The 25334-nt window shown below is 41.4% G+C and overlaps 1 protein-coding gene across 2 annotated transcripts in view; it reads right to left on the reverse strand.

Annotated features, from left to right (window-relative positions):
• CCDC50 (coiled-coil domain containing 50) overlaps positions 1-25334 on the reverse strand; it is an 87962-nt gene that overhangs the window by 14284 nt on the left and 48344 nt on the right. For both annotated transcript variants that reach the window (XM_038749825.1, XM_038749823.1), the window contains exons 2-5: positions 21192-21254; positions 20210-20339; positions 16554-16644; positions 3555-3672 (exon numbers count right to left, since the gene is read on the reverse strand). In XM_038749825.1, the coding sequence (XP_038605753.1) occupies positions 3555-3672; positions 16554-16644; positions 20210-20339; positions 21192-21254 (402 nt within the window). The remainder of the gene's footprint in view (positions 1-3554; positions 3673-16553; positions 16645-20209; positions 20340-21191; positions 21255-25334) is intronic.

A 25334-nucleotide genomic window follows, 5' to 3' on the forward strand; every position in this document is an offset into this window, starting at 1 on the left:
AAAGTATGATTCTGATGGAAACCTCCAAAGCTATTATGTTGAATATGAGAATTGTTGCTCTTTTCTAAAATAAGTTTTGAATTTATTTTAATATAGATTACATTTTTCAATTGCATTAACCAAAACTTCCAACAATTTAAGAGACACATAATGGAAGTGGAAAAATTGCTTGGAAGTTCAGGAAAGATTTTTCTAAATGTGGATGTGATTCTGATAAAAAGGTAGAGGAATAGGCATCTTATACATTAGATTTCAAAATGTTTTCAGTTCAGAGGATCAGAGTCCAACTAATCTTTTAACTATGGTTTTAAAATGTTTCTCAATCTACTGAATTAATTTTTTAGAAAGAACAGAGTGAAAAACTCTTATGGTGCAGGGTTTTTTGTCTGAGTCAACACTATGAAATAAAATTATTAACATATTAATTAAGTGTTCACTACAAGGTAGGAGTGTTTTACCTGGTGGGGTAGATAAAAGAGGTTGGACAATCCCCATCCCATACTGAGAACAAACAATACATTTCCATTTGAATGCTTAAGTGAAACCACTGTTAAAGTAATTACTTAATTGATATTCAAGTCTACATAACAATGGGAAGTGTGAATCGCATTTGAAAACACCCTTCTTCACTTGGGTGGAAGAATTCTAAATCCACTTTTCACTAAAAAAAAAAAAAATTCCATGTTTCCAACATGCTTGGGCAAAGGTTTCTTGAGGTCAAGACAGAAAAAACAAGGTGACTCACATCCTCTCAAATATTTCCATATCTATTTTACACTTGCTCTAAGGGGAAGTACAGAAAAACAGGACATGGTTGTCATTTCATTTTGAAAGAGTTCACTACAAGAGGGATTCCTAGTATAATGGATCAATTGTTTTATTCTTTTGTGAAAAATAAAAGCACAAAACACCCTTTTTGGAAATTTTGGCTATACCCTTTTATGTTGAGAGCATAATTGAATGTTTCTTGAAAAAATTTCATTTGACAAACTTTTTTATATCGTAGCTGCCAGTGAAAGTATATTCTAAATGTGCACCAAAGATATATATCTATATATTTCATATATTCTATATAATGTACAATTTCACTTTAATCGATGTAGGCATCCAAAAATTTCATTTTGCCAAGCAAATATGAAGTCACAGACTATATGCTACAAATTTCAAAATTATGACAATTAGTTGTAATTTTTGGACAATTCCATGTTTGAATACAGATGGCTTTTATAGTTTTTATAGCAAAAGTAAAATTGGGCAGATCAATTTCTTGAAAAATGACAACAGAGATGACAATACAATCAGATGAGTTAATAGCTGTGATATCGCCGTTAGTAACTTGCTCTTTGATACACAAAGCACAGACACAAATCAGAGGCAAATGTCAAACAAAGATGCAGAAATGAAATGTGAGGTTAGAGTGAAGCACTGAAGTTGTGTTGGGAAAGGACAGTTTCATCTTGGATCAGTATCGCTTGGAATGAGTTGAATGGTCTGGTGTGGTTTCTGGGCCTCAGGACGGTCAGAATCACTGTTTCCTTGGGATGTTTCTTTGGGATTGCACGGGCATGTGACATGCTTGAGCACGTTCTGAGCAGGCTCTCATTTCCTGAACAACAAACACTTGCGATGGAGGAATTCCAATTCACTCATAACCAAGAGGGGCATTACTTCCTTAATTTTTCCAATGAGAGCAAACACATACACCATTTCTCCTAACAGTCCAAAAACTGGGAGGGAAAGAACATTCAAATGTGGAACATGGATTTCTTTCTACAAGTAGTAGAGCCCCTGAATAGAATAAGGCTGAATCATTAATACATTCACTTCCTAACACCTAAGGTAGCCAGATATGGAACAATACACTTAGCCAGAGTAAGCACTGTCTCAAAACAACATCAAACCACAAGTCTTGCTAATTCTGTCACAGGAAGGGGCTGAAGTAGTTAGAACAAAGCCTGTGTGTCAAGATCCTCATGCCCATTTCTCAGATATGTTCAGGTACAGTTTTTCCCCATTTCTCAGGGTTTTTTTTTTCCAGTTTTTAAACAAGAGTGATACTTACCTTCCTCAAAAAGGAAGTCTGAGAAAAATTAATCAGTTGTGCAAATCCCTTTGGGATCCAAAGATGAGAGAAAGTGAGAAAGTGTGTGATAGCCTAACTATGCTTGCCTGGTCTTTGAGATTCACTGGGCTTTTTACTGTAAAGTGTAGGACACATGTTTCTCACGTTTACCTACGATTTATTTTCAACTGAACTTCAGTAAAGGTGTGAACTGAAAATGAGAAAAAATACTTCATGAAAGGAATACAGAGATCATCATGACCTTGAAAAGCTCAGAAAGGATGCACTCTTTGATGATGAGGGAGGCTTCTGTCAGAAATGATGGATCAGCCTCAATCCTTTGGGACCAAGAACCCGTGCAGAGGAATTGAGGATAGTGCTGGTGACTGCAGTTCTCTAGACCCTGCAGGCCATGTCCCCCAGGGACACAGAGTGCAATGTGTGAGTAGGCGGGCAGAGGTGCAGCATAATGCAAAGTGCTTGTTTGGTCTTCACCCCCATTAGCCAGCTACAGGCAAAACCGAAACCAGAACCAGAATTTCCAGAACAGTGTTCTTTCCACTGGACAAACGGCAGGGTTTCACTCCTTAGTATGCATCAATGGCAAACAGTGAATCTTCTAAATTCTCCTTTCCCAACACACTCACAGGGGAAAGAACCACCACCAGAAACAGCAAGCAAGCATCAGATTGGCCTAGGATGAAAACATTTTCTTTCTCACCTAGAAAGTTACGTTATTCTCTTACTGATTAAAAAGCCAAGAGCATCCACAGCAAAGAATGAAAAGAGACTCTTTAAACTGCATTAAAGTTCATAATTTGTAAACTAGAATACTAGTGTGATTATAAATACGATTGAATGAATGAGTAAAGAAAGGAAATGAGAATGCAGTTACCCAGTAACTAGTACATGTGGCATATCCTGGTTTTTAATTCAACCCTGGTACTCAATTCAATGCTGCACACATAAACTAAGAGGTCTTTAGGAAAGGTCAACCCCACAGACTAATCATTCATTTCCCAAGCCTCGTGCTATGAGCTCAGAATATAAAACAGGATTCCAAATGGGTGCAGAGTGCTAAACTGAACCATGGCATTTGTAAGGCTGTTTTAAAATTTTAGGGTTGAATTTCCTTTATGGCTTTTCTTATCCCATTAGACCACAGGCCAATTTATTAGATTCTGAAAGCCTGCTGACATAAATCTCTTCTTAACCAGCAGGAACAGAGGGAGAAACATATACCTTCTCCTTTGCTTGGGTGTGTTTAAAAGACCAATAAATAAAACCAGGCTGAGCATTAGGTATTCTCTGACTGCTTTGCAATGGATACTGATTGTCCTTATAGAGTCTTATGCAATTTGCTTGTATCCACTCCAGCACTTAGTACAGTGCCTGGCACATAGTAAGCACTGTACAAATAAAATTATCATTATTATTATTATAGAGGGGTACATCAGGAGGGGGAGACATTGGGATCCCAAGGAAGCATTACCTCCATTTTCAGGGTAGTAGTCTTCTTCATAAGCACTGGTCCCTGGGGGTCCTGAATAGTGCTTCTTCCATTTCTTCTCTTCCTGCAATTCCCTCTCTTGCAGTAGGCGAGCAATATCCTTAAGACACAGATACAAAGGAAATCAAGCTTAGTGAGGAAGATAAGGAGTCTAAACAGATGGTATACACACCCACTGTCTTCACTTCTCCTCCAACTCTTCCCAGGACACTCTAAATTCCCATCCTCTTTATGTTCCTGGAACTGCACTCTCTGAGGTCACCAACAACGCCCTCCTTGCCAAATCTAAATAGAATCCACCTTGACCCCCCCCAGCTGTCTTTGCCACTGTTGTTGAGCACTATCTTCTCCAGGAAATGCTTAAAAAACCTTAATTTCCTAGATCCAGTTCTCTCCTATTTCTTTGGCTGCTTTTTCTCCACTGTTTTCATGGGCTCTTCTTTCACCTCTCACCCCAAATGTGGGTGGCTCTCAAGCATCTGTTCTGGATTCTCTATTCTTTTCACATCACACTCATTTGCTCTAAGAGCTCACTCACTCCCCTTAATTTGGCTACTACTTCTATGCAAATGACTCCCAAATCTATCTCCCTAGACCTGGCAACTGGCTTGCATTTCCTCTTGCCTAACGATATCTCCATGGGCTGTTCTACCATCAAGCTGATGCCTCAGGTTCATTGCCAGGCATACTATGAAATTAACAAATACCATGAAAAAGCAGACAATGTGCTCAAATAATTTGTGGAGGAATGGTAGGAGGAAGATGGGGTGATAACTGGAGGGAGGTGTGGGGTCAAGAGAGGGTTTTTTTTAGGATAGGGAATGCATGACCAGGTTTGAAAGTAGTGTGAAAGAAGCCACTAGAGAGTGAAGAGCTGAAGATAGCAGGGAGGGAAGAAGGGAGGAAATTGTTTGACAATGTGCCCAAGGGATGGGGTCGGATTCGCAGGTGGAGGTGATGGATTTTGAGGGGAGGCAGGAGATCTCCTCTAGAGATACTGCTGGAAAAGATGGGAGCATCAAAGAAGGGATTGGAAGAGGGAAAGGGATTCAATACTTGTTTCCCCTCACACTTAGCATGTGAACCCCAGTTGGAACAGTCACCGTGCCCAACCTGAATACCTTCTATCTATCCCAGTGCTTAATACAGTGCTTAGGCACATATTTCATTCAATCGTATTTATTGAGCACTTACTGTGTGCAGAGCACTGTACTAAGCGCTTGGGAAGTACAAGTCGGCAACATATAGAGATGGTCCCTACCCGGCAACGGGCTCACAGTCTAGAAGATGCTTAACAAATATCATAATTATTACCATTATTATTTATGGAGACTACCTAACCTGATTTGAAGGTCCACTTCAGCAATAACATGATTGTTACGTTTTCCTCCAGCAGTCATCACCTTTAATATTAAATTATGTGCTGGTTTAGTACTTATTTCCATGAGAGTACAATTATGACACAAATTGCATTGTATTTGTTTCACTACAACAGAGCCACTTGATTTGGAAAAGTAGATTTTCCAAAGGCTGTGCAGCACCTAAGGTTATGAAAGTACTGTAAACTATGGTTTTATTCAAGCCTTCCAGCTGAATAGTTTTTCTCTAACTTCCATCACAGAAAAGAACATAATTTCCCTTCATGGGGTATCAATACTAGTTAAGTTCGTTAGGGCCGTACACAGCTTTCCGACTTTTGCATGTTGAGTTAAAAGTGGTCTGAAAGACTAAAAATACTCTGGAGAATGGGGTAAAGAGAAGTTTGTTGTGGGCATGGAACCTAACTACAAGACCACGCCGCTTCCCAAGGTGCCTAGGTCTGAGACTTCAAAAGCTGAATGAAAGAATTGATTATAATTCTAGTGGCTTCCACAAAACCATTCACAATCTTTCTTCCCTGTTCTGATTGGAACACAGAATATAATAAATGAGTATGCAGAAGGAGTGCAGCACATGATTATGTGCACAGTAAGATTTTTCATATTCAGGATCCATTTATGGCCAAAGTGACTGCAGCATCGTGAGGACACGTGCCAGAGGAGCACGGGCCAGCAGGTAATAGCTGCATCTGTACCCAACAAGAAACAGACTGAAACGGCCACCCTATCAATCAGTTGTATTTATTGAACACTTCCTGTGTGCAGAGTACCATACTAAAGTGCTCAGGAGAATACAATATAACAGAATTGATGGATACGCTCCCTAATCACAACACGCTTACAGTCTAGAGGAGCCTTTTCTAAATTCAAAGGGAGTTTAAGTGGGCAAGAAATCAAATGATAAAGGAATTTTTAAAAAATAAGCACCATGAATTACATCAAAGTTCCACAGAGTAATGACCATCCGAAAAGGGTAAAAAATGGTAATGTAAAGAGTTTTCAGCAGAATCATTAAGAGATCTGTTGGATTTGCTTTCAAAAAAAGGAGCCACTCAGGCAGTGACTGAGCCACAAATATCATGGAAAGGTGATCCAATTTCCAGCATCACTGACTTGACCGAGTCCCCTTAGAAATGGAAAATCAGCCGTAATGAAACTGTGTCAATCAATTAATGGTAGTTTTCAGCACTTACTATGTGCAGAACACTGTACTAAGTGCTTGAGAGAGTACAATACAACAGAATTAGCAGAAAGGATTCCTGCTCATAACAAGTTTACAGTCTAGAGATGAGGTGACAGTCTAGATGCTCTAGAAGGTTAATACCTCAGAGACCACAGGAATGTCACTCCAGAATTAAGCAGCAGCATGGCATAGTGGATAGAGCACAGGCCTGGGGGGCAGAAGGTCATGGGTTTAAATCTAAGCTCTGCCACCTGTCTGCTGAGTGACCTTAGGCACGTCACTTTACCTCTCTGTGTTTCAGTTACCTCATCTGTAAAATGGGGTTTGAGACTGAGTTCCATGTGGAACTGGGCCTGTGTCCAACCTAATTTGCTTGCATCCACCCCAGTGCTTAGTACACTGCCTAACACATACTAAGTGTTGAACAAATACCATAATTATTATTATCGTATCCCAATCCCATTGAGATGAGACTGTTCTGTGCTTCTCTCTTCCGAGAACAGTTATGGAATCACATCTTTATGAAGTTAGATTCCAGGGACTGTGATGTCAGGAGGAGAGCCCAGGGATTTCCACTACATCCACTAAACCTTAGAAAGATCCTCACTCAAGTAAGCAGAGCTAAACCTTCCCCGGAGGTCCTAACTAAATTTGCCAATAACAGAGAACAACCTTTCTCATTTCATTCCTCACTGATTCACCTAAATCACATGAAAATATTCCATGTCTCCTTTACAATCATCCTGCTAAGATGCTAAGAAAAGAATCTACCTAATGCCCTGTGTTTAGTGATCATACTTTATCAATGATTTCAAATTAATGTCTCTCAGTGATCTGAGAACCAGCATGGCTTAGTTGATAGAGCACGAGCCTAGGAGTCAGAGGACCTGGCTTCTAATATTGGTTTTGTCACGCGCCTGCTGTGATACCATGGCTAAGTCAATTAAGTTTTCCATGCCTCTGTTTCTTCATCTGTAAAATGGGGATTCAATATCTGTTCTCCCTCCTCTTTAGTCTGTAAGCCTCATGTGGGACAATGACTGTGTGTTGTCTACTTGTATTCACTCCAGTGCTTAGTACAGTACTTGACAGCTAAGCAAATGCTTAACAAATACCACAATTATTTTTATTACTATCATTATTATCACCTAGAGTCGGTATTCTTTATCACTGTACCTTTCTCCCTAGTGCTAAATTGATGCTGAGGGATTAAATGCCAAAAGCAAAACAAAACATCAGCAACCTAGTGGAATATTTGAATAGACACTGCAAAATGTCAAAGTAGATTCTGCTTAAGATAAGAGTTTTCCAGCAAATTAGATTTATAATTCCCCCTACACAGCAGACTTATGAATAAAATCTGGTAAATTCTGGAAGGACAAGACAAACGACTTTGAAGCTAAGAAATGTTGTTTGTATAAAACACGGGTACATCTATAAAATGCCTTAAATTAAATGGCATTCTAACCAACTTGACCAAAGGATTTAAGGAAAAGTGCCTGTGAAATTTTGGATTAGATTGTAAAGTAGTTACTAAATTTACACAAAATATTCAAACTACCAATGCCTTCGACTGGCTGGATTAGTACCACAATTTTCTAAGCAATTTTAGTCCCACAAATGTCCTTATTTAAATTAAAGACAAAGCTAAATACAGCAATACATTTACATTAAACTTGAATTTCTGGGTATATGTACACAGAGTATAACTATAACATACACATATTTTGTCCTCTCCATCTAATTACAACATAAAATAACACAGAATTTTATTAGAGGAGCACAAAACAGTGACAAACACTTCTAGATGCATGTCCCAGAGCGTCAAGGAAAAGGTCCTACACGTGGCAAAATCTAAGTTCAAAAAAGCCCTCAAAACAAATATGTCCCCACATGTTTCTTGATATTACAAAGTGTTTAGCTCTGTTTACACTTCACCTAAAAATAGGACTGGCAAACAGTGGCCAAGCCCAACAAATTGAAGAGCCACAAACCAGATCTATTATGGGTGAGACCGCAGATAAGAAGGGGCGGATAGAGAGTGATCCTGGTGGGGGTCAAGGGTAGGGAGCGGTGGCAGGACAGATTCGTGACAAACTCATCACTGAGGCACCCACTGCTAGAGCCATGCTGGGGCCAGGGAGGTGGGGTTTACCTATGTCAGGGGTGGAGGGTGCAAATCCCGGCTCTGCCAATTGTCAGCTGTGTGACTTTGGGCAAGTCACTTAACTTGTCTGTGCCTCAGTTACCTCATCTGTAAAATGAGGATGAAGACTGTGAGCCCCACGTGGGACAATCTAATCACCTTGTATCCTCCCCAGCACTTAGAACAGTGCCTTTCACACAGTAATAATAATAATAATAATGGCATTTGTTAAGCGCTTACTAAGTGCAAAACACTGTTCTAAGCGCTGGAGGGGATACAAGTTAATCAGGTTGTCCCACATGTGGCTCACAGACTTAATCCCCATTTTATAGATGAGGTAACAGACTCAGAGAAGTTAAGTGACTTGCCCAAGGTCACACAGCAGACATGTGGAGGAGCCTGGATTAGAACCCATGACCTCTGACTCCCAAGCCCGTGCACTGTCCACTGAACCACGCTGCAAGCGCTTAACAAATGCCATCACTACCATACTACATTGACCTTTCACTTGAATTTTCACCCTTTATTCACCCCTCCCTCAGCCCCACAGCGCCTGTGTACACATCCATAATTTATTTATATTATTGTCTAGATCCCCTTCTAGACTAGACTGCTCGCTGTGGGCAGGACACATTTCTACCCACTGTGTATATATTGAACTCTTCCAAGCACTTAATACAGTGCTCTGCATACAGTAAGCACTCAATAAATACTATTGATTGATTGATTACCACTCCTTACCTGATCCTCCTCGGTCCCACAGCTCGGCCACCACAAGGGAGGAGCTTAAAGTTTTCAATATTAGCTAGAAACACTTCCATGAGTTTGTGAAGACACAGGGTTTTATTCATCAGTATTACTGAAAGCCTTCTCTGTGAAGACCATGGTATAAAGTAAGTGCTTGGGAGATACGAACAGAATTAGTGGACATGGTATCTGGCCTGAAGGCGTTAACAATCTAGTAGGGGAGGGGTTGAGGAGAGCTGAACCCTGAAATAAATTTCAGATAGGAGGAGGGACATAAAAGCTTAAGGGGTAAGGACGCAAATGCTGAAGTGGCAACTAGGAGAATATAGGGTCAGAAGATGAGAAAGCGCTTAAATACCATTATTATTATTATTATTAAATGAATTTGGGAAGGCTTCCTGTAGAAGATATTTCAGAATGGCTTTGGAGCTGGGGAGAGCAGTTGCTAGATGTGAAGTGCAGGGAAGGAGTTCCAGGTAATAACAATAATAATAATTTTGGTATTTGTTAAGTTCTAACTACGTGCCAAGCACTGTTCTAAGCACTGGGGGAGATACAAGGTAATCAGGTTGTCCCACATGGGTCTCACAGTCTTAATCCCCATTTTCCAGATGAGGTAACTGAGGAACAGAGAAGTTAAGTGACTTGCCCAAAGTCACACAGCTGAGAAGTGGCAGAGTAGGGATTAGAACTCATGACCTCTGACTCCCAAGCCCATGCTCTTTTCATTGAGACACACTGCTTCTCTAAACAACTGCTGCATTGGCTGGGAATCGAGCCCGGGCCTTCTGCATGGCAGGTGAGAATTCTACCACTGAACCACCAGGAGACAGGGCTTGAACAGAGTCCAGAATAAATATTTTATCCCCATTTACAGATGGAGAAACTGAGGATCTGAGCAGTTATGTAACATGTCCAAGAGCACACAACAGGAGAGTGGCAGTGCAGGGAGACTAAAACTGGCTCTCCAGACTCCCTTTCCCACGCTGTGCCCAATAAGCCACTCATTCATTTCCTGCTTATGAATACTTCCACACTATATTCATTCATTCATTCAATCGTATTTATTGAGTGCTTACTGTGTGCAGAGCACTGTACTAAGCACTTGGGAAGCACAAATCGGCTACATATAGAGATGGTCCCTACACAATAATGGGCTCATAGTCTAGAAGGGGGGAGACATGCAAAAAAACCCAAAGCAAGTGTCAATATCATCAGAATAAATAGAATTATAGCTATATACACATCATTAATAAAATATAGTAAATATGTACAAATAAAATAGAGTAATAAATTTGTACAAATATATAAAAATGTTGTGGGGAGGGGAAGGGGGCAGGGCGGGGTGGGGGCGATGGGGAGGGAAGGAGGAGGACGAGAGGAAAAAAGTGGGGGCTCAGTTAGGGAAGGCCCCCTGGGGGAGATGAGCTCTCAGTAGGGCTTTGAAGGGAGGAAGAGAGCTAGTTTGGCGGATGTGTGGAGGAAGGGCATTCCAGGCCAGGGGAAGGACGTGGGCCAGGGGTTGACGACTGGACAGGCGAGAACAAGGCACAGTGAGGAGGTTAGAGGTAGAGGAGCGGAGAGTGTGGGCTGGGCTGTACAAAGAGTTGAGGTAGGAGGGAGCAAAGTGATGGAGTACCTTGAAGCCAAGAGTGAGGAGTTTTTGCTTGATTCGAAGGTTGACAGGCAACCACTGGGGATTTTTGAGGAGGGGAGTGACATACCCAGAGCATTTCTATATAAAGATAATCCAGAGAGCAGAGTGAAGTATAGACTGAAGCAGGGGGAGACAGGAGGATGGGAGATCAGAAAGGAGGCTGATGCAGTAATCCAGGTGGGATAGGATGAGAGACTGAACCATCAAGGTAGCAGTTTGAATGGAGAGGAAAGGGCGGATCTTGGCGATGTTGAGGAGGTGAGACCGGCAGGTTTTGGTGACTTACTAGATGTATGGGGTGAATGAGAGAACAGAGTCAAGGATGACTCCAAGATTGCAGGCTTGTGAGACGGGAAGGATGGTAGTGCCGTCAACAGTGACAGGAAAGTCAAGGAGAGAGACAGGGTTTGGGAGGGAAGATAAGGAGCTCAGTCTTGGACATGTTGAGTTTTAGATGGTGGGCTGACATCCGGATGGAGATGTCCTGAAGGCAGGAGGAGACACAAGCCTGAAAGGAGGGAGAGAGAGCAGGGGCAGAGATGTAGATTTGGGTGTCATCAGTGTAGAGATGGTAGTTGAAGCAGAGGGGGTGAATGAGTTCACCAAGGGAGTGGGTATAGATAGAGAAAGAAGGGGACCAAGAACTGACCCTTGAGGAACCCCTACAGTAAGTGGAAGGGTGGATGAGGAGAAGCCTGTGAAGGAGACTGAGAATATTCAACTTGATTTACTGTAGCCTTGGTGTTTTAGGGACGGTTCTATTAGCCAGTTTGGTCACTGGATACACTCAATGGAAGGGAGTCAGAAACGTTCAAACATGCAGGTGAACTGATAGAATATCTTGGGTCCGTTCTAATAATCACAATAATTATGATATTTCTTAAGTCTTTAATACGTGGTAAGCACTGCTGCTGATAAAAGATAATCAGGTTAGACACAGTCTAGGCACAGTCCCTGCCCAAAATGGGGCTCATGGTCTAAGGGACAGGGAAAAACAGCTATAAAATCACCATTTTTTTTTTTACAGATGAGGAAACTGAGGCATAGAGAAGCTAAGTAACTTTCCCATAGTCACACCGCAGGTAAGTGGGGGAGCAAAGATTAGAACCAGGTATCCTGACTCCCAAGACCGGCCCCTTTTCACCAGGCCATGCAGTTTCAAGTAAATTCTGTGTCCTTACCCATATCTGATCAGCACTGGCTTCTGGATTGTTCAACACTTAGAAAGAACTCTATAAAAACTCTGATAAGAAATGAAAATCTTCCACATGGATATCCCTCACCAAAATGTGTCTTGCTTCAGGTAGACACTGTGATTTGTAGCTCATCTTTTGCTTTTTTGCACAATGGGGATGTTTTGGGATTCAAGTATCCCATGGAATCCTCCTATTCTGGTCATTCCTAACAGCCTTGCTTCCAAACGCTAACCTAACAAGCTTTATTAGTACTGGAGCTACTAATCAATGGCATTTATTGAGCACTTGTGCAGAGCATGTTTGCAGAGCACTGTACTAAATGCTTGGGAGAGTGGCATACAATGTTGCTGACAGACACATTCCCTGCTAACCACAAGGTTTTAGTCTAAGAGATACTAAGTAGTTCAAACGTCAATCTTATAGAAATTGTACCTAAAACGACAGATTTCTTCATTCCTGTCTACCTGCAGCTCTTCCTAGAAATCATGCAATCTTTGAATAATCACATTAATGATAATAATAGACAATAGTAATTGCAGCATTTGTTAATGCTTACTCTTTGCAAAGTACTTTTCCATTCATTGGACCAGATACAAATTGATCAGGTTAGACACAGCCCCTGTCCCACAAGTGGCTCACAGTCTTGATCCCCATTTTACAGATGCAGTAACAAGCACAGAGAAGTTGAGTGACTTGTCCAAGGTCACATAGCAGACATGTGGCAGAGCCAACATTAGAACTCATGAGCTAATGTTGGTAACTTCACCAACACGAATGCCATGGTGGAGCTGTAACTAACTCCACTACTTCCCTAAGATTATATTCAAAAAGGAAACTATTTTGAACAGGACTCGAAACTGTGGTTGCCAGGTGGCACCGCTTGAGAGTTAGGACATAACGCTCTTTTGTTCATACATCAGATTCCACTTTCTGGAACGTGGGCTAACTGCTACTTCCAGGGTCACAGAGGAGAACTGAACCTGCGTCAAAGCAGAACTCTCTCCATCCCCCACTCTCTGTTCAGTCAAGCATTATTGACACAAGTACCAGTAATAACTTGAACAAAGTTTTTCAAATTTGAGTCTCAAATAATTAATCTTCATCACAGACAACACTTTCTGGCATCAGAATCTGCTCAATATGTATCCTACTGATCAATATCAATAATATTTACTGTGCGCATACTCTGTGAAGCGAACACCATGCTAAGCCCTTGGGAGAATACAACAGAATTAGTAGATATAATCCCTCCCTTAAAAGAGTATGCAATTTTGATTGGGAGACAAACACTAATATAACACTTGCCTGCTATTATTTATTTCTTTATTTATATTAATGTCTTTCTCCTCATTCTCATTGTGGGCAGGGAATGTGTCTGTTATGTTTATTGTTATGTTGTACTCTCCCAAGGGCTTAGTACAGTGCTTTGCACACAGTAAGCACTCAAATAAGATTGAATGAATGAATGAATGCTGTGAGATCAGCGCTTAGAACAGTGCTTTGCACATAGTAAGCGCTTAACAAATACCAACATTACTATTATTATTATTATCACTTTGCTGTTTCTCAGTTTCCTCATCTGTAAAAAGGGAACTCAACACCTGTTCTCCCTCCTGCTTAGACTAGGAGCCACAGACTATGCCTGACCTGTTTATTTTGTAATTGCCCCAGTGCTTAGTACAGTTCTTGGCACATAGTAAGTGCTAATAAATACCACAGTAATGATAATTACTATTATTGATAACAATAACATAAATTACACATGGGGGAAGCAACCAAGTATAAAGATATATTCAAAGATTCTGGGAGGTGGGGGATAAAGTTAAGTACCTAAAGTGTGAGGACTCAATTGCCAAGGTAATAAATTAGGGAGGGAAATTGGGCATGGGAAAGTAACATTAGTCAGGAAAGTCTTCCTGGAGGAGTTCAGATTTTAGTACAGCTTTGAAGACAGGGTTAGTAGTTTACAGGATGTGAAGAGGGAGAGACAGAGGGGACAAACTTTCTGAAATAAGAGAGATGAAAGTGAGGTACAGTGAATAGGTTGGCTGTAGAAGAGTGTTGTTAGATATAATACTGAAGTATTAAACCTCAGCGTTAACAAATTAGTCAATGGACATTCACTTGAGCCTGAATTCTCTGCCTACCCTTCCCCTCTGGTGATTATGAAAAGAATAAAAATGCAGACGTTTCTGGGACCTGTGACTTCATTTCACACCTAGTCATTGATTCACACTACTTCCACCAAGTTCCTCATGATCAAGTTTGTCATGCAATCTACTCTCATCTCCTAGAACTATGTAGTCGATAGAAACAGAAAGAAGGAGAAAAATAAATTTGGCATTTGTAAAATGAATCTATATTTCTAGGACCCTGGAGTTTGACTGTGCAGTCCTCTAAACTGTAAAACACCTACAGTAAGACACCAGACTCAATCTAACCCTGCCTTGCTGTACCTCCAAAATAAGCGATTTTTCATTGTTTCAGCATTTACTACTCATAACTACTATGAAACATCTGTTAAGCACTCTGACATCCTACATGAAGGAATTATCAATTTTAGAAATAACTGGGTTTATTTGAGTCAACGACAAAAAGAAGGCATAATTTTCCCTTCCATTTAGATTAGTAAAGTTTTAGACATCGATATAATTTATTGGAAGCCACTATTAATATTTTAAATTCTAGATGTAAAATTTTTCAAATTGTGAAAACAGACAGCATACTTTTACCCTCCATTTAAACAACAAAAATTTCTTTGACATCAATAGAATTTATTGGAAGCCAATTATTATTATTTTAAATTCTAGATGTCAAGGTTTTCAAATTGTGAACACTTCAACTCCTGGTCTTAGATTCCTGAGCTAGATCATAGTGGTATCCTGTGTTAAAACAACTGTCCTGGAACAATATACAAAAAAATGAAAAAAAAATCGTACTTCTGTAAAACGGTTAATTTCTACAACCTTCAGTTGAAATTCAAGAATGATTATACATATTTCTTTAATGAATACCACAATAATAATGATGGCATTTGTTAAATATTTACTATGTGCCAAGCACGGTTCTAAGTACTGGGGTAGATACAAGGTAATCAGGTTGTCCCACATGGGGCTTACAGTCTTTATCCCCATTTTACATATGAGGTAACTGAGGCACAGAGAAGTTCAGTGACTTGTCCAAAGTCATACAGCTGTTAAGTGGCAGAGGTTGAATTACAACCCACGACTTCTGACTCCCAAGCCCGTGCTCTTTCCACTAAGCCATGCTGCTTCTCTTCAATTTGGCATCAAATATAAGGAATTTCTAGGGCTTCAGTAGCTTGCAGATAAGTGTGTAATTTCTTTAACTGATGGTTTCAAGTGACTTGTTGCATAGCAATAATAATTATTATTATAATAATGGAGTGCTGAATATTGTACTAAGTGCTCAAATATTCAACACAGCTTAAGTCCCACATGGGGCTCACAGTATAAGGGGCAGGGAGAAGAGGTATCTTAACCAAACTGAGGCCCAGAGAAACTGAATGACTTGCCCACGTTGGCAAAAGTGGCAGAACTAGGATTAGAACCAAGGTCTGACTACCTCCCTGAAAGAAGGAAGTCTCCTCTACTGTAATAGACTAGGAACAAGAGGGAGATTGATGGCAGAGCAAGTGTGCATCTAGTAAGAACATGTCATACACACAGACACACAGTTCTTTCTTTGGACAAAAAATATCCAATACCTATCATAAAAATGAAAAAAAAAAGATTAATACCAACTGCAGGCTCAAATCCTCTTAAAACAAAGGGACAATTGGGGGCTATTTTTAGTAATTTTTAATAAAACAAGCTAAGTTAAAAAAAAACAACAACACATGATTAAAAACAGACACAATGAGTCTTTTATTCTTCAGGCTTGTGTAGCCAGGGAAAGTAGTCTGTTAAATTAGACATAAAACCCCTCGGGCTCTCAAACTAGATTGCTCTCAATAGCTCCATCTGCAAGGTCAACAGTCAAGATCATTCATTCATTCAATCGTATTTATTAAGCATTTACTGTGTTCAAAGAATTATACTAAACCCTCGAGAGAGTACAAAATAACAATAAAGAGACACATTCCCTGCCTGAGTTGCCAACCTTGGCCACCCAGGAAACAAACCTTCAATTTTATCATGTCTCTCCATTATCTTGCTCCCTGGCTATTTTTCCACCCTTGCTTATGGACCTCAAGGCAGAGGGTGAGGGAGGAAACAAGCGCAAGGTGTATACCTATATCTCTAAGCAGTGAGGCTTAGGTGAAAGGGCCCGGGCTTGGGAGTCAGAGGTCATGGGTTCTAATCCCGGCTCCACCACTTGTCAGCTGTGTGACTCTGGGCAAGTCACTTAACTTCTTTGTGCCTCAGTTACCTCATCTGTAAAATGGGGGATGAAGACTGTGAGCCCCATGTGGGACAACCTGATTACCTTGTATCCCCCCAGCGCTTAGAACAGTGCTTTGCACATAGTAAGTGCTTAACAAATGCCATTATTATTTTATCTATGGAAGTTTGATTTTCCACAAAATAGAGAGTCCTCAAGCTGAACCCAAGCATCACCTCACTTGTGGTCATGAATATGGAAATTTTTTGCCTGGCAGGGGGAAGGCCCCCTAACACAGATTCCCCCCCTTCCTTGTGGTTTAGGCATACCTCATCTTTCTCTTCCTGTCTGCGCCGACGCTCAGCTTCGATCACAAGTTTCACTTGGATTTCCTGAGCTATTTCACAATCCTGCTGTTCTCTACAACACCAAGAGGGAAACAGCGTTAGTTGTAGAAATAATTATCATTTCCTCCGCTCATCCTCCACCCCTGCAGGGGAAGATCACTGTGTTTATACAGAGAATTACCGATCTGTGTCAATAAGTTCCAGATAATGATGATTAAAAAAGAGAAACGCAATACACAGACTTCCACAACCAGCCCTGGCAGGCCATGTGACCACACTAGCAAAAAGATCAGAGGTTACCAGGGACTTCTGCCCACATTAGTGGAACTTTCCATATTCTTCTCTTTCTCCATCTCCAGTGCCATTATAGACAGTAAGCCTGGTGTGGGCAGGAATTGTCTCTCTTTGTTGCTGAATTGTACTTTCTAAGTGCTTAGTACAGTGCTCTGCACACAGTAAATGTTCAATAAATATGACTGAATGAATGAATGAATTATAAGCAAGAGGTGAGGAGAGATATGTGAACCGAGGTCTTTACCCCCTTCCTTTCTGTAACCTACAATTTTCAACCTAAAAATTAAGACTTGAGGATTTGAAGCAATCACTTTTTATGAAATACAGTATTGAAAGAATAAAAATCTTTTAAAGCTATGATATTTGTTATTCATTCATTCATTCAATCGCATTTATTGAGTGCTTACTGTGTGCAAAGCACTGTACTAAGCGCTTGGGAAGTACAAGTTGGCAACATATAGAGATGGTCCCTACCCAACAGTGGGCTCACAGTCTAGAAGGGGGAGACAGAGAACAAAACAAAACATATTAACAAAATAAAATAAATAGAATAAATATGTACAAGTAAAATAAATAGAGTAATAAATACGTACAAACATATATACATATATACAGGTGCTGTGGGGAAGGGAAGGAGGTAAGGCGGAAAGGATGGAGGGGGGAGGAGGGGGGAGAGGAAGGAGGGGGCTCAGTCTGGGAAGGCCTCCTGGAGGGAGTGAGCTCTCAGTAGGGCCTTGAAGGAAGGGAGAGCTAGCTTGGCGGATGTGGGGAGGGAGGACATTCCAGGCCCGGGGGATGACGTGGGCCAGGGGTCGACGGCGGGACAGGCGAGAACGAGGCACGGTGACAACATTAGCAGTAGAGGAGCGGAGGGTGCGGGCTGGGCTGTAGAAGGAGAGAAGGGAGGTGAAGTAGTAGGGGTGATGGAGAGCATTGAAGCCAAGGGTGAGGAGTTTCTGCCAGATGCTTAGGTTGATTGGTAGCTACTGGAAATTTTTGAGGAGGGGAGTAACATGCCCAGTGCATTTCTGGACAAAGACAATCCGGGCAGTGGCGTTTAGTATGGATTGAAGTGGGGAGAGACAGGAGGATGGGAGATCAGAGAGGAGGCTGATACAGTAATCCAGATGGGATAGGATGAGAGCTTGAATGAGCGGGGTAGTGGTTTGGATGGAGAGGAAAGGGCGGATCTTGGCAATGTTGCGGAGGTGAGACCGCAGGTTTTGGTGATGGCTTGGATGTGAGGGGTGAACGAGAGAGCGGAGTCGAGGATGCCACCAAGGTTGCGGGCTTGTGAGACGGGAAGGATGGTAGTGCCGTCAACAGTGATGGGAAAGTCAGGGAGAGGGCAGGGTTTGGGAGGGAAGACAAGGAGTTCAGTCTTGGACATGGTAAGCATGTGCTTGTTAAGCACTAAGTTCCAAGAACTACACTAAATGCTGGGGTTGATACAGCATAAGCAGATCGGACAGAGTCCCTGGCCCACATAGGGCTTATAGTGTAAGAGGGAGGGAGAACAGATATTTTATCCCTTCTTACGGATGAAGCACAAAGGAGTTAAGTGACTTGCCCAAGGTCACACAGCAGGGAAGTGGCAGAGTCGTCATTAGAACCCAGATCCGCTGCCTCCCAGGACTGAGCATTTCTTACTAGGCCATGCTCTTCTCAGCTGAAGGAAAAACTTTAGAGAATGTCTGTGTTGATCCAGATGGAAGTTCATTTCAGTGAGATGGAAAACAGTAGCAACTGCCAATAGAATGCTCTGAAACAACAGCTCTAGCACTGAGATTTAAGGCCCTGAGTGACTGCTGAACTGTCTGCTGAGCGTACTGTTTTCCTCTAATACTTCTAAGAAGAATTATCTGTTGTAATGGCAAAATGGACAGGCATATCCAGCAAATGACGGAGGGAAACATCCTGAGGAAGGAAAAGTCACTAATAAATGAACAGTCAGCAATCACTTTGCTTTACTTTTGAACAGACTATGGGTAATGCAAGCTGGGAGAGAATTATTTCCTCTCTCAAACCTCTGACTTGCTCTCCAGGAGTATCCATTTCAGAGCAGACTAGCAGATAAAGGAACATGAAAACTAGTACAAGACAAGCACTGTTATCTGACCCCAGGATACTACGGGATATCCACTGAGTTAAAAAAAAAATGGTGGATTCAAAAATCAACAAACAGCAAGACTTTTATGCGGTGGATGGTGAGCAGATGGGACTGATCACAGGAAGTTGCACAAATACAAACTCTTAATGGGTTCAAGAAGGACTCGGATAAATTTGTGGATGCTGTAACATGCTATTAAAAAGTAACTTAAAGGTATACTCAGGCTCTGACTCCACAAAGATTGCAGAAGCAATGTGGTCTACTGGCAACAGAACAAGGCCTGGGAGTTCGGGGACCTGAGTTCTAATCCTCTCTCTGTCAATCTCCTGCTGTGTGACTTTGGGCAAGTCACTTACCTTCTCTGGGCCTCGGTTTCCTCTCTGTAAAATGGGAATTCAAAACCTGTTCTCCCTCCTACTTAGACTGGGAGACCCATGTGGGACCTGGACTGTGTCTTCCCTTAAAGTCTTGTATAGATATCAGTGCTTATTATGCTTGCCCCAGAGTAAGTGCTTACTGAATACCACAATTATTATTATTAGAGATGGGAAGGACTACCACCCCCATAGTGTTTTGGGGAGTTCAGGCAGCTGAACCTAGCCCACATCGCCCCTCAAAGCGAAGAAGAGACCAGAGATGGATGGGAGTTGTTGGTTCTACCTCTAGCCACCTGACTGAGGGCCACTGCTACTTTTTTCCTTACCCTCATTTGGATCTGGAGCTGGTCCAGAGAGACTCCTCTCATCGCCACAACACCGGGACCCCAAGAGGAAAAGGCAGGAAGCAGTATGGGACATGAACTCCATGGGGGCCAGAAACGCACCCTGCTGCTTCCTGGTTTCAACCAAAGGCTGCCACTACCTCTGCAAACTCCTTCCTCCTATGTCCATCAATACATGGGCAGTCTGTCGAGCTAAGATTCAGTCAATCTATCAGGGGCATTTATTTGAGGGCTTACTGTGTGCAGAACATCATTCAGAATTTATTGCATTAGTCTGCCTTTCTAGTAGTACACCCAGAGTTTAGAGAAACAGTATGAGTATGTTTTACAGAAAGAGAAAGAATGATCCAGAGTGAAAAGAATGAGGTTCGAACTTCAGAAAAAGCTCCTGAGAATTATGGAGTAACAGTTGCAGGCCAAAGCTTCTTGGAAAAACATGAGTAAGTAGGAGATGAGGGAAGGATTCCTGCCACAAAGGGAGCAAATTCTGATATTTCCCCATTCCACACTCACATGTCTTTGTGGCGTTTCTGGATTTGTGCTCTTGCTTTCAGGTCTTCTTCTTCTTGCAGCTGCTTGGCCACCTGTAGATCATGTTGAACCAAGCGGTTCCGCTGAACATTTGATGCCAAATGATGCTCAACTAAAAAAAAAATCCATAGGAGGAAAGCATTGTTTCTTGGCACATTTTTTATCTTGTGGTGAAAACCCTTTGGCATACTGTTTTTGGCAATGCCTTATGAATAACCTACTAACCACTTAAAAACATTAACGGTGATAATCTGGTGGAAGTACTAAAATATGTGCTGCTTATTTTACCCACCCATCTACTAAGAGCTCAGGATTTAAGTGTTTGTCTCATATATGGCCTAGTGGATACAGCATGGGCCTGGGAGTCAGAAGGATCTGAGTTCTAATTCCGGCTCTTCCACTTGTCTGCTGTGTGACCTTGGGCAAGTCGCTTAACTTCTCTGTGCTTCAGTTACCTTATCTGTAAACTGGGTATTAAGACTGTGAGCCCCAAGTGGGACAGGGACTGTGTCCAACTTGATTAGCTTGTATCTACCCCAGCACTTAGAATAGTGCTTGACACATAGCAAACACTTAACAAATACCATCATTATCATTATTTATTCATTATTACATATACACAAAAAATGGCCAAGGAGAATAAATCTAGAACTAAACATTCCCTTGAGTAGCCTGAGCATTATTTATGTAAGGGCACTCCCTGCTCCCAGATGACTGAAGATTTAGACTGTCTTCACCATCTCCACTGCCTCAACCAACCCTAGAAGTGGTTAGGTGACCACAAATTAGGACTTTTATCCCTTTCAGTTCCACTGTAGATACTCAAATGTCCCTTAATCCATTAAAACTATCCCTGTTGTCTTAGAGTTTTGGCCTTTCCATCTTTTTCTTTGTAGAACTCTATCTGGGCCTTTACAGTTAGAAGGTAGATGAAGAACAAAAGACCCCAAAAGCCATTACTCACTCTCCTGTTCCTGTAGACTGTAGGCCAGTGTATGATCCTCTAGGACAGCAAAATCTCGGCACACTGTAGGGTAGAAGAAGACAAGTAATGGAGATTAATATTACTACTGCCTGGTTACTTTTAGAACATTGCTTCACAATCACTCGGGCTGGTCCTTTCACCCCACAACCCTATAAGTATATTAATTATTATCATGTCCACATCACACACTGGTAAACTGAACCACAGAGATGTCCTTAAGGTTATGCAGCAATCTCTCAGGTCCTATGAGGTAAGACACAGGGTAAAATTCTCCCTCAGCTAGTTGTAAACTCTTTGAGGGTAGGGATCATATCTTCTATTCGATTGTACTCTCCCAGTCACTAAGTTCAATGATCAGGACACAGCAGCATTCAGTAAATACTACTGACTAAGTGACTAACAAGTCATCTCCTAGGAAGCAGTAGAAATATGCACTCCACCATCCCAGATGGATTTGCAAGTGAATCAATTTGAAGGGAAAAGTGAATCCCTCACCATGTGAGCACACATATGCATTCATACCCCCATTTCTCTTGTAACACGAGTGTCAATTCTCATAAAACCTCACATTAAGGAAAACCTGCACTGCATAATTCACCAGTTCTGATGCAACAAGTATGTGCACTAGCAGATTCTTCAATAAGGTGGCAGGCCCAGCCTAAACAGGCTCATGCTGTTGGGAGAGCACTTACAGTGCTCAGAGCACGGTACAAAAAGCTTGGGAAAGGCCCATGTCTAATTTCCAGCTGTGTATTCTTTCCCAATGCTTAGTACAGTCCTCTGCACACAGAAAACACTAAATAAATACTATCTCTACTACGATAATACAATAGAATTGGTAGATACAACCCCTGCCCTCTTGGAGCTTTCAGTCTAGTTAGTTTACAGTCCTTAATTCCCAAATTAAATTATAACCAAAATAAAAAATTCCTGACCTATGCTGGTAGATCCTGGTCTATCTAAGAATATCCTATGTCTCAGAAAGATCCCACCTTTGCCAATCATCCAGTTATGTGTAAAACTGATCAAACTCCTTCACATAGAAGATTAAGCTCCCAATTGTCCCTTTTTTTAATAAGTCTGAATTGATGGTTAAAATTAGGTTGAATTTTTGATTTAGAATATTGTACGCTCACCCTTCAAATAATGTAGTTCCAATAAAAATTGATGAAGTATAAGGAATTTTAGCCTGTGAAATACTCGTGCGCAAGTGAATTTTCAGAAACAAGGCTGACAGGATCTCAGCTCCTTTCTGGGAGCTTATCAGTATCTTATTATTTTGAAATTAAAGCAAGAGCTTGAAAGTATTTAGGTAAAGTGGTACAGAGACTTTGTACAAGAAAATATTGTTTTCATGTTCTGTTTCAGGCCTTCTCAGCTTTCAAAAGCAGAGAACATTGTGTACCTTTCAAACAAAATTTCTAAATGGACTTCCTTCCCAATTTGGGAACAGTGTATCCATGTAATAGGGAAAATTCCTACAGCTAAGTTTTAAACAAGTTACTTCAACTGAGAGCATGCATGGATATGTATGTGTCAAAGGGCTGTGTGTGTTAAACCTCAAATATGAACACAAATCAGATCCAAACTGCTGATGTCATCTTAATCTATACTGAGAATGCAATAAACAATGACTAATACTGCAAACATTCTTGTTAGGTTATTGTTTATATTAAAAGAACTGACATAAAAAGCATTTATTGTACTACACCTGGTAGTCACAACATGTGGCATGAAATTTTCATTACAGTTATTATATAAAAATCCCACACTTTATACATTTGTGATGGAGACAAACACAGTTTGACATAAACACAGAGCAAGACACAACTAAGTGGGGATAAACAGGGAGGAGGAGGTTGGGGTGAGGAAAAGGAGTATAGGAGATGCGATTAAGAAGAGTCATGAGGGAAGCAAAGACAATCACAGTAAGTTGGCCATCTATCTTTGCCTTCCCTGAATAATTCCTCATCTCCCCACTTTAAAGAATAATAATAATAATAATAATAGCATTTATTAAGCACTTACTATGTGCAAAGCACTGTTCTAAGCACTGGGGAGGTTACAAGATGATCAGTTTGTCCCACAGGGGGCTCACAGTCTTAATCCCCATTTTACAGATGAGGTAACTGAGGCCCTGAGAAGTTAAGTGACTTGCCCAAAGTCACACAGCTGACAATTGGCGGAGCCAGGATTTGAACCCATGACCTCTGACTCCAAAGCCCGGGCTCTTTCCACTGAGCCACACTGCGACTTCAGCACTTCCATGTCACTCTCCGATTTATACTTACATTTCTATCCTTATCAATCATATTTACTGAGTGCTTACTGTACTAAGCACTTGGCTTAGTTCAATAAAATAAAGCTGGTAGACATATTCCCTGCCCACAAGGAGCATACAGTCAAGAGAGGGAGACAGATGTTAAAATAAATAACAGATAGGTACATAAATGCTGTGAGGCTGAGGGTGGGGTGACTATCAAGTGCTTAAAAGCTAAATATCTGAGCACAAGGGCAATGCAGAAGGGAGAGGAGGCAGGGGAAATGAGGCCTTAGTCGGAGAAAGTGTCTTGGAGGAGATGTAATTTTAATTAGACTTTGAAGGTGGGGAAGAGTGGTGGTCTGTCGGATATGACGGGGCCATTAGCAGAACATCAGTTCAACTGACTGATTGATTGAAGTGTCAACAATGAGACAGAGAATATCGAGGTACAAATGAGTAGGTTTGGTGTTAGAGGAGCAAAATGAGCATGCTGGGCTGCAGTAGGAAATCAGGGAGGTGACAGAGGAAGACGCAAGGTGATTCAGTGCTTTAAAGGCAATGATATGGAGTTTCTGTTTGATGCAGAGGTGGATGGGCAACCACTGGATGTTCTGGAGGAGTGGGGAAATGGACTGAAAATCTGGTTGTACCAAGAATAGTTATTATCTTTGGACACATTTTCTCAGAAACTTAAATGTTATAAGTTGGGTTCTGTTCCGTAACCTCTGGAAAAGTATTGCAAAATTCCTTTCTGTGCTATATACCACAGTGATAAACATCACTACACTAGCATTTAATTTTCAGAGTAATTTTAATGAGTGCGTTTAATTCGGTCTTGAAGATGGGGAGAGTGATCGTCTGTCAGATAAGAAGAGGGAGGGCATTTCAGGCCAGAGGCAGGATGTGGGCGAGAGGTCAGCGGCAAGGTAGATGAGATAATTCTGATATCAATATAGGCTCTTGCTGTCCAAGAAACGTTCTGGCCAATGTGCTTACGGAAATGGATGCATTTTGGCAGGACTGTTTTTTTTAAGAAAGAAATATGATTACGAGTCTTCACAGCAGGCCTCAAAAACGTTGGCTTGTTCTGCTGATTGACTTGGTAGGCATTTTCCACTATTGTGAATACTTTGATTTATCTTGAATGCCAGCCTTCTCTTAAGTAACTCAGAGCATGGCAGTTCCTTCTGAACAAATCTGAACATCTCTGAACTTCTCTCTTCTCCGGGGTCTCCATACATATTTATAAATTCATTGGCTTTCTCAAAAATTGATGCAAGATTGGTGAAAAGGAGGCACAGGTGGAGGGGGTAGATTTCAAAAACGTGAGTGAGATCTCTTGAGAGACATGGCTAAGATGAATGATGGAGTGGACTGTGGGGTCTGAGGAATCCGGGGAGGTGAGGGGGATATTTGTGGCTTCAGTTTTGTCAGCAACGTAGCTGGCAGGGTTGTCTAAGGGTAGAGTGGGGAAGGTGAGAACACTGGGAGTTTAAGAAAGGCTTTAAAGGTCTAGAATAGTTGGTATACGAAATGGGCATGGGAGTCAATAAGGTAAGGAAAATAATATGGCTGAGCCATGGAGAGTACCAAGTAATTATTGCATGTGAGGATGAATTTGAGATGGTCCCCAATCTGACAGGAGCCTGGATTTCTGCCAACAGTGCTCCACAACCTGAACACAAGAGTGGAAGAAACATGCCGTGGAGGTGAACAGCACTGTGCCTAGGTGGTGCAAAATTGGCAGAGGGGCAGGGGGTGTGGTCAGATTGTCGGATCTGTATCTCCCCCAGCTCTTTGTACAATGTTTGACAGATAATAACTGCTTAATCAATGCTATGACTTGAATTTCCTTCAGC

Source organism: Tachyglossus aculeatus, chromosome 7 (assembly GCF_015852505.1).
Source record: "Tachyglossus aculeatus isolate mTacAcu1 chromosome 7, mTacAcu1.pri, whole genome shotgun sequence".
Classification (NCBI taxonomy): domain Eukaryota; kingdom Metazoa; phylum Chordata; class Mammalia; order Monotremata; family Tachyglossidae; genus Tachyglossus; species Tachyglossus aculeatus.